The 9,030-nt window shown below is 46.3% G+C and overlaps 1 protein-coding gene across 2 annotated transcripts in view; it reads right to left on the bottom strand.

The window, feature by feature from the left end:
- The window catches only part of Abcf3 (ATP binding cassette subfamily F member 3), a 12,637-nt gene extending 4,110 nt beyond the window's left edge, over positions 1 to 8,527 (bottom strand). The window contains exons 1-14 of one of the 2 annotated variants that reach the window (XM_028783389.1): positions 8,334 to 8,527; positions 7,964 to 8,111; positions 7,764 to 7,843; positions 7,274 to 7,320; positions 6,958 to 7,055; positions 6,735 to 6,857; positions 6,325 to 6,591; positions 5,485 to 5,565; positions 5,350 to 5,409; positions 5,196 to 5,252; positions 5,072 to 5,094; positions 4,903 to 4,958; positions 4,598 to 4,798; positions 4,431 to 4,507 (exon numbers count right to left, since the gene is read on the bottom strand). In XM_028783389.1, the coding sequence (XP_028639222.1) occupies positions 4,431 to 4,507; positions 4,598 to 4,798; positions 4,903 to 4,958; positions 5,072 to 5,094; positions 5,196 to 5,252; positions 5,350 to 5,409; positions 5,485 to 5,565; positions 6,325 to 6,591; positions 6,735 to 6,857; positions 6,958 to 7,055; positions 7,274 to 7,320; positions 7,764 to 7,843; positions 7,964 to 8,111; positions 8,334 to 8,406 (1,391 nt within the window). In that variant the 5' untranslated portion in view covers positions 8,407 to 8,527. Of the gene's footprint in view, positions 1 to 4,430; positions 4,508 to 4,597; positions 4,799 to 4,902; positions 4,959 to 5,071; positions 5,095 to 5,195; positions 5,253 to 5,349; positions 5,410 to 5,484; positions 5,591 to 6,324; positions 6,592 to 6,734; positions 6,858 to 6,957; positions 7,056 to 7,273; positions 7,321 to 7,763; positions 7,844 to 7,963; positions 8,112 to 8,333 lie in introns of those variants that run through there. The other variant, XM_028783390.1, reaches the window with a different exon arrangement.
- Between the last annotated feature and the right edge of the window lie 503 nt (positions 8,528 to 9,030).

Consider the following 9,030-nt stretch of genomic DNA (forward strand, 5'->3'; position numbering starts at 1 on the left):
AATCCCAGCACTTGGGAGGCAGAGGCAGGTGGATTTCTGAGTTTGAGGCCAGCCTGGTTTACAGAGTGAGTTCCAGGACAGCTAAGGCTATACAGAGAAACCCTGTCTCGAAAAACAAAAAACAAAACAAAACAAAACAAAACAAAAAAAAAGACAATCTTTTTTTTGCAGCAAAAAAACCCAGAAAACCAAAAAACACCCCATAGTCTTGGGCTAGAGTGATGAATCAGCAGTTAAGAATACTGGCCAAGCCAAGCAGTGGTGGCGCATGCTTTTAATCTCAGCACTTGGGAGGCAGAGGCTGGCGGATTTCTGAGTTCGAGGCCAGCCTGGTCTACAGAGTGAGTTCCAGGACAGCCAGGGCTACACAGAGAAACTCTGTCTCGAAAAACAAAAAAAACAAAAAAAAACAAAAAAAAAAAAAACAAAACAAAACAAAAAAAATACTGGCCGATCTTCCAAAGGACCCAGGTACAACTCCCAGCACCTACATGACAGCTTACAACTTGTCTGTAACTCCAGTTCCCAGGGTCTGACACCCTCACAGACATACATACAGGCAAAACACCAATAAACATAAAATAAATAACTTTTAAATAAATGTAAGCTAGGTGGAGTGGTGCATGCTTTTGATTCTCACACTTGGGAGACAGAAGTAGGCAGATCTCTGTGAGTTCAAGTCCAACATTTTTTACATAGCAAGTTTCAGACTAGCTAAGACTATATATGGAGAATATGTAGTTTCAAACAAAAAATAAATCAATAAACCAAGTAATAAAAATAAACAGATACATGAAAATTAAAAAAAATCTTTTCATTTATGTTTCATGTTTATGGGTGTTTTGCATGCACATGTCTTCATACCACAAACAGGGTGTCCGTTCCTTTGGAACTGGAATCACAGACAGTTGTGAACTGCTGACCAAAGGCAGGTCTTCTGCAAGAGCAGCATTCTCTTAATGCTCAGACATCTCTTCCATGCTAAAAAACTTGTAATGACGTTTATTTGCCAAGCATAGCAACATACACCTTTAACTGTAGCACTTGGGAGGAAAAGCAAATGGATTTCTGTGAATTTGATACCAGTCTGATCTACATAGGAAATTCAGATCAGCCAGGGCTATCATAAGACTCTGTCTTAAAACAAAAAACCAGAAAATGTTACATTGACTTTTGTTTGAATTTGTTTGCCTGTGTGTGTACATGTGGAGGTCAGAGGACAACTTGCAGGAGCTGGTTCCCCTCCTCCATGAGTCCTGGGCATGAAATCTGGACCATCAGGTTTGCAGGCAGGTCTCCTGGCTGAATGGTTCTCCAATTTAAAAAAAAAAAAAAAATCCTATCTTTCAACAGATTTTTAAAAAATGTTACATTTGTGTTATTAATTGTATGTTGTACATGTGATGCAAGAACTCACTAAGTTGCCTGAGCTGGCCTTGAACTTGAAGTCCTTGGAGTTTAGTCTTCCCTAGTTTGGAGATTTCAGTTCTGTGACTCCAGCCCCAGCTGCCAGTCATTTCTGGGTAGCTTTTACCCTTAATATACAGTGATAAATGTTTCCATGCCAGAGTTGTAAGCCTTATGAATTTAATCTCTCTTCCAGAATTTCTACAAAGATTCCTTCAAGATTAAACCCTCAATGAGACATTAGTTATGGAACTGTTTATCAAAACTATGATGTGGTGTTGCTTTTCATGCAGTAGGATATCAGAGACTGCAAGAGTTAACAAGTGCTGGCAAAGACACAGGAAAATGTCAGTTCCCATAGGCATGTAAAACAATGTGTCTGTTTTAAAACACAGTCTGGCAAGCCAAAAGTAGCGGTAGTAATGCCAGCATGTGGGAAGCAGACAAATCTGGAGCTCAAGGCTAGCCTGGGCTACAAAATGAGGGACTGTGTCAACCTACAAACAAAATGACTGGTTTGGACTTGCAAGCACACAGATCCTTCTGCATTGCATCCAGCTACTCTACCCAGCCAGACTCCCCGTCCTTTCCAGAGTCCAGCATCAGCCCTCAAGGAAACTTCTCTTTGCAGGAGAGATCATTACAGAAAACCACAGCCAATCAGAACACAGAGATGTGGAGCCCCCTCACAATCGACATATTCCACAAAACACTACACACCTAAAGTTCAGGGAACTTTTAGGAAGAAGGGGTGGAAAGATTCTAAGAGCTAGAGGATCAGGGAGTTTGCTATGAGACTGTCTCCTAGCATTGCTGACAAAGCTATGACCATATAGTCTCACCAACATGTCTGACCGAACATGAGCTGAATAAGATGATGCTAACAAACACGCCAAAGTGTGTGCATGTGGGTGGGCGTGTGAGTGGGTGAGTGTGGAGGGACATGAGGCCTCAACCCTATACAAAAAGCTACAGGCAACCAAGGAATACTGAGAGCAGGAGGAGAAAGTCTCCCTCAGGACAGAGCACACCAATACCAAATAGTCAGCCCTGAAAACATACATATGAGGAATAGTATACAGACTGAACAAGTTAAATTCGGAAATATATTCATCTACATACCCAGATGTAACAGCAATTAATTAAAAAAGGCTATGAACTGAAAAAAAGAACAAGGAGAGAGGGTTTGAAAGAAGGAAAAGGAAGGGAGAAATGATGTAATTGTATCTCTAAGAAACAAGAAAAAATTCATGAAAAAAAATCTGACAGGAATTATATTCACTTTCTAGTGAGATTTGTATTAAGCATATCCAATATAAAATAAACATTTATTTAATTAAACAAACAAACAAACAAACAGACAAACAAACCTGGCCTGGAAGGGGTCTGAGGTAGATAGCTCAGTTGCTAGGGTGCCAGCCTAGTATAGGCAGGTCTTAGATCCAATCTCTAGCACTGCACTAGCCCAGTGTGGTGACTCATGCCCATAATCTCAGTTCCTGGGAGGTGAAGGTAGGAGGACCTCGAGTTCAAGGTCATCTTTGTCTATGTAAGAATTAAGGCCATTTGGGAGGCAGAGGCGGTAGATCTCTGTGAGTTTCAGGCCAGCCTGGTCTACAGACTGAGTTCCAGAACAGCCAGAGCTACACAGTGAAACACCATCTCAAAAGCAAAACAAAACAGAAACAAAATCAAGTAAGAGTTTAAGTTCAGCTTGAGCTACAAAAACTCCTGTCTCAAAACAAACAAACAAACAAACCCAGCCTGCAGAGCCTTAAAAAGTTAAACATTAGAGTTAACTGTGGTGACACGTGCCTTAATTCTAGCACCTGGGAGGCAAAGACAGGAAGGATGTGAATTCAGGGCCAGCCTGGTCTGGTTCCAGGCTAGGCAGGGCTATACAGTGAAACTGTTTTAACATCACCACCAAAACCCTTCAAAAGTGAAATGATCATGTATACCAGCAAATCCATTCCTAAATTTGTACCCAAGTAAAACAAAAAGCAATGTCTGCTTGTGAACTTGTACATAGGGGCAGGAGAGGAGATAGCACAGTGATTCAAGCACCCGTTGCTCTTGAAGAGGATCCAGGATTGGTTCCCAGCACATACATAGCTGCTTACAGCCATTCGGTAACTCCAGTTACTGGCACTCAGCTCTCATTTCTGGCACCTGACCCCCCCACTCCTTTACATATATATGCAGGTAAAACACTCATGCACATGAAATAAAAATCTTTTTTTTTTTTTCCCCTCAGACAGGGTTTCTCTGTGTAGCCCTGGCTGTCCTGGAACTCACTCTGTAGACCAGGCTAGCCTCGAACTCTCGAACTCAGAAATCCGCCTGCCTCTGCCTCCCAAGTGCTGGGATTAAAGGCGTGTGCCACCATCGCCCGGCAATAAAAATCTTTAAAAGACAAAAACCAAAGAACTTGTACATAAATGTTCATAGCAGGCTAGCTTTGGTGGCTCGTATCTGTAATCTCAGTACTCAGAAGGCTGAGGCAGGAGGACTGCTGTGAATGAACTAGCAGTGAGTAGAGGCTACAGATTGAGACCTGGTCTCAATCCCAACATCACCTAGAAAGTTCATAGTGTCATTCATTATTCCTAAACAAAATATTGGGATAACCTAATGCTCATCACCTGACTCAATAAACACAATGTGTCAGATTCATGAAATGGAGCACTAATCCACAATAGGAAATGATGTCAACATTCTAACATGGATGACCCTAGGTGAAACGCCAGTAGAGGAGCTAGCTAGACAAGAGTGAGGCTTGGTTTGCACTCGGCCCAGTATGAGGAGGGAAAAAAGGCAAGACTAAGCAATACACAGAGACAGATAATACATTTGACTTTGTGGATGCCTAGAGAGATTAGTGTAAAAGACTCTGCTTCCATGCTGGAGAAAAAGCTGGCTGCTAGCTAAAGGGAGACCTAGGATGGAAGGGTAAAGGACAGCAGACAAAATGCGGAAGGAAAGAAGAGGAGTCAGGGTCTGGTCCAGGACTAAGTACTCACAGTTTCTCCAACATCTTCAGTTTACTCTGCACTTGAGAGGCTCTGTTTGCATTGTACCGAAAACGGTCAATGAAAACCTACAGGAGAAGTAGGCACTGGTCAAGTTCCTTCACCACCCACTCTGTCACCTAGGGGTGGGACCCACAATCCTGCCTCCCCCACCACACCTGGATGTGTTGGCGATACTGCTGCTGTGCCTCATACTCGCGTTGCTGGTTGAGTAGCCGCTCCTGCTTGCTCTTGATGAAGGTTTCAAAGTCCCCTCGGTAACCATCTAGCCGTTGGCTATGCAAGTGGATGATGTCTGTGGCAATGGCATTCAGGAAGTTTCGGTCATGAGAGACAACTAGGATAGTGGAGGGCCACGTCTGAGGAATAACAGGACGGCAGGCTGTTTGGAAGGGTAACTAGCTCCCAGTGTCTTGGAGGCAGACTTGCTCCAGACCCACAGCAGAGCCTTCCCTAAACTCACCTGCAGGTAATTCTCCAACCACAGGATGGCCCTTACATCCAGCATGTTTGTGGGTTCTGGAGAGGAAGCAGTGAAACACACACTTGGTGATAAAGAGACGGAGAGCCAGGAACAAGGATGTGATCATCCTTGTCTAGCTCTGAAGTCAGTGTAGCTCCTTCAGACTTACCGTCTAACAGTAGGAGGTCTGGCCTATGAAAAAAGAATACAGGGTGTGAGGTTTTATGGCAGGAGACTGGTCATGGAGTCCCATCATGTCCCCAGTCACACGGTCCCAGGCTTGGGGGACTCACCTGGCAAAGAGAGCCCGGGCTAAGGCCAATCTCATTCTCCAGCCACCTGAGAACTCCCTGAAGATAACAGACTCACATTAGTGCTGGGTGTTCATCAGGACAAGCAGAAGCAGAGCCAGCAGTGTTGAAAGCCAAGAATGCGGCGATCACTCACCTGGTAGGCTGCTGCTGCATTTTAGGGGTAAAGCCAAGGCCCGCAAGAATGACTGATGCTCTGGAAAGGAAAATTGGAACAGATCAAACGAGGGAGCAGCTAACTACACTGGAGACTAAATGGGACTTTAACTACCTGGCAGGTGCCTTATCTGCTTCAATCTCCTCCAGCTTTGCATAGACTTCTGCCAGCTGTGCCGCTTCTGAACCTTCTGCCCTGGGAAGGAAAAAGACCCAACCAGCTTATGTCCTACATTCTTTAAGTTGGAAAGCAGGGACAATTAGGGTCTTATAGTTCTATAGGCCAAATTCCAAGTTCTGCTGCTCACTAGGGGGGGGCCACGTGAATTATCGAGACACTATTTAAAGGGACAGTGTCTTAGTTAGGGTTTCTATTGTGGTGATGAGTCACTATGACCAAAAGCAACTTGGGAAGGAAAAGGTTGATTTCAGCTTTTTTTTTTTTTAAAGATTTATTTATTTATTATATATGAATACACTGTAGCTGTCTTCAGACACACCAGAAGAGGGCATCAGATTTCATTACAGATGGTTGTGAGCCACCATGTGGTTGCTGGGATTTGAACTCAGGACCTCTGGAAGTGCAGTCAGTGCTCTTAACCACTGAACCATCTCTCCAGCCCTGATTTCAGCTTATAACTCTCCATCCTTGAGGAAAGTGAAGACAGGAACTGAAGCAGAGCCACAGAGGAACATCACTGACTGACTTGCTCAGCCTGCTTTCCTATCGATCCGGGACAGTAGCCTGAATGGCACTATGTCCACAATGAGCTGGGTCCTCCTACATTAATCACCAATTAAGAAAATGCAATACAGGCTTGCCCACAGACCAATCTAGGAAGGCACTGTCTCAATTAAAGTGCCTCTTCCCAGATAACTCTAGCTTGTGTCAAGTTAACACGAACCAACCAGGACAGAGAGCTACTGCTTGTGCCCTCTAGCCTGAAGCCTTCACCTGCCAGCAGCAATCCTGAGGCTGAGCTCCCGTTCCTGCCGCAGCAGGTCCTCTCGTATGGTGTCACTTTCCAGCACACTCTGCATGGCAGGAGTGTCATCTCCAGCAACTTCCTGCTCTACATGCAGTAGGGAAATATGGGCTGGAACACGCAAGCTCCGGGTGGCCAGCATCTTTAGCAATGTCGTCTTCCCCAGACCATTGCGTCCCACCAGCCCGTAGCGTCGGCCCCATGCCAAGTTCACATCGGCCCCAGCCAGCAGGACCCTGAAGGGTTGGGAGAGAAGAGACCAAGAATAGTCTAGAAACAGAAGCAAAGTTACTTTAACACTGTTTTAGTCTCACTACACAGTACACAGCTCCAGGTTCACCTTTAATTAGAAAGATCTTGCCACTGGCCATTCCCTCACCTGTCACCAAAAGAGACATCGAAGTTCTCAATTCGAACATCATAGGACTTGTTCTTGCCAGATGATTCCAACCGACTCTCTTTCTTGCTGCCTGCCTGGCTAGCTGATGCTTCCTCCAAGACTCTTTTAAAAAGAGAAATGAATGTTTTTTAGGGCTCCCGAAAGTCCTTCAATACCAGAATCTGTCCTGCTTCCTGCTCCCAGCCCTTCTTCCCAAACTCACAGAGGGCTGCTGGTCTTCAGCGTTTCCCTCTCCGAGCGCTTCTCCTGCTTTGCCTTCAGTCGAGCTTCAGCCTTCTCTAGTTTTTTTGCATTTACTGTCTGAGTGAATTCCAAACACAAGCAGTTCACACTAGGGTACAGGTTCAAACAGGAACTCCAGAATTCACTTCAAACACCCCTTAAACTTACCCATTGTGATACAGAAGCAAACATGCAGGGAAAGACACACCAGAAGTCTCACCCAAAGATATACCCACTATTTAGTAGATGGTCAACTCTCAAACCCACCACAGTCCCTTCCCACTCTTCCTCCTCACCGAGGACTGTTCCCTCTTTAGCAATCCTGGAAGTTTGGTGTCACAGTCTGTAAGTGATAAGAAAAGCAGTCACCTTCTCCATGAGAGAAGGGAAATGAAGACTTTGATTAACAAGAAACAAGAACAGTTGTAAAGATAGCATTTTAACACTGGAATAGAGGGTTATTAGCCTTGAAGTAAAAGACAAAAAGATCTCACATTTACGAGGAGGCTAATGAACTCTTTAAGATCATGCTGTTGGTTAAGGTACAAAACTGGCAAAACCAAGTCTGTTAGCTTCAAGGCCTATATGCCTCCTCCTACAGACAATAGCTTGGAGAGCCCTCCAACCCCTCCAACCCATCACAAACTTTTATGTTCACAAAAATACCACTAGCTCCTACAAGCCTTGTTGTAGAAGTCATGGAGGGACTTGAGCTGCAACGAGGTGGTGGCTGGGGGGGTGGGGTGGAGGCAGAAGGCAGCTAGTTCAATCTCCCCTCACTCTCACCATAGTTTTCCATTATCTTCGACAACTGGATGGGGGCGTCCAGTAGCACCTGGCTGTTGCCCTGGTTCTGCGGTTCAGCCCTACGTGGGTAGAGAGAACGCAGTCACTGGGAGAAAAGACTTACAGCCTTCAGACCTTCCCCCTCGTTTGTACTCCACTCTCCTCTCTTTGCCCATCAACTCCATTCCCTTGGCACCTACAGGCGTAGAGTGTTGTACATGCGCTGACAGATAGCCCTAATGCCCGCGTCATCCTTGCTGTCCCCGGACACTTCTTGCAATAGTTCCCCGACAGCTTCCACCAGGTCATCCACAGACTCGAAATCCGCGCTGCCACTGTGCAAGACACCTGGGCCGGGTACCGCAAAACAAGACAGACACCGGGAAAGGCGGATATAGGAGCAGTTTCAGTGTCTGTACAGCTCACTCGGGGTCCAGACTCCACTGGCCCTCAAGATAAGAGGTCACGCAGAGGAGAGACCAGATAGCGGTCTGCTGCACTGTCCGCCCTCAGCCTTCCCCCACGACCTTCACTTCGGCCTCCCCAGGCAGTTAATTCAGTTTCGCTCACCGGTCACGTAGTCGAAGACCTGCCCGTCAATTTCTGGGAACTCGCTCCGCAGGATATCGGCGCAAGTCGCCATGTTCACTCGGGACCCGGTCTGCGCAATCGTGGTGAGACTTAGGCGTAGGACCGCCTCCCTGCCTTTCCTCCCCACCCCGAAATCGCACCTCTTGTCCCAAGGAGCATGCGCAGGAATGACGTATGAAGCAGAGGCTGCGTGAGCGCAGGGGGCGGGTCTAGTGGAAAGGGACGCAAGCGCCGCGGGGCTTAGCAGGCGTGGTAGCGTGTGCGCCTGCGCAGTTCCATTTTCACGTATACATTAACTACCTGTGCGGGTGTTTGCTGTCTCTGGTTAAGTGGAGGCATAGTCGCCCGAGGTTTATCATAGCGGGGAGCACAGGAGGTGCTGCGAGGGGAGTCCTGCCTAGACACAGACTATCGGGAGGGGGCTTTGTAGCTTGGACGCCTTTCCCGCAGGCGCGTGCCGCTGCTCGCCCACTAAGTCCTTTAGTTCTCACTCCAACTCTCGAACCTCGACGTTCTGCTCAGTCCAGAGTCTATCGGTTTCATTTAGTCCTGCTAGTTCAATCAGCTTGGTGAGGTGCAGACTTCCGCTTGCCCCTTTGCTCTGTCTTCAGTTCCTTCACACTTCATAGGTGTTCAATCGGGTCACTGAGAATGATACCGTTCTGTTCTTTTACCA

The sequence above is a fragment of the Grammomys surdaster genome, unplaced genomic scaffold (genome assembly GCF_004785775.1).
Source record: "Grammomys surdaster isolate TR1022 unplaced genomic scaffold, NIH_TR_1.0 1100, whole genome shotgun sequence".
Classification (NCBI taxonomy): Eukaryota; Metazoa; Chordata; class Mammalia; order Rodentia; family Muridae; genus Grammomys; species Grammomys surdaster.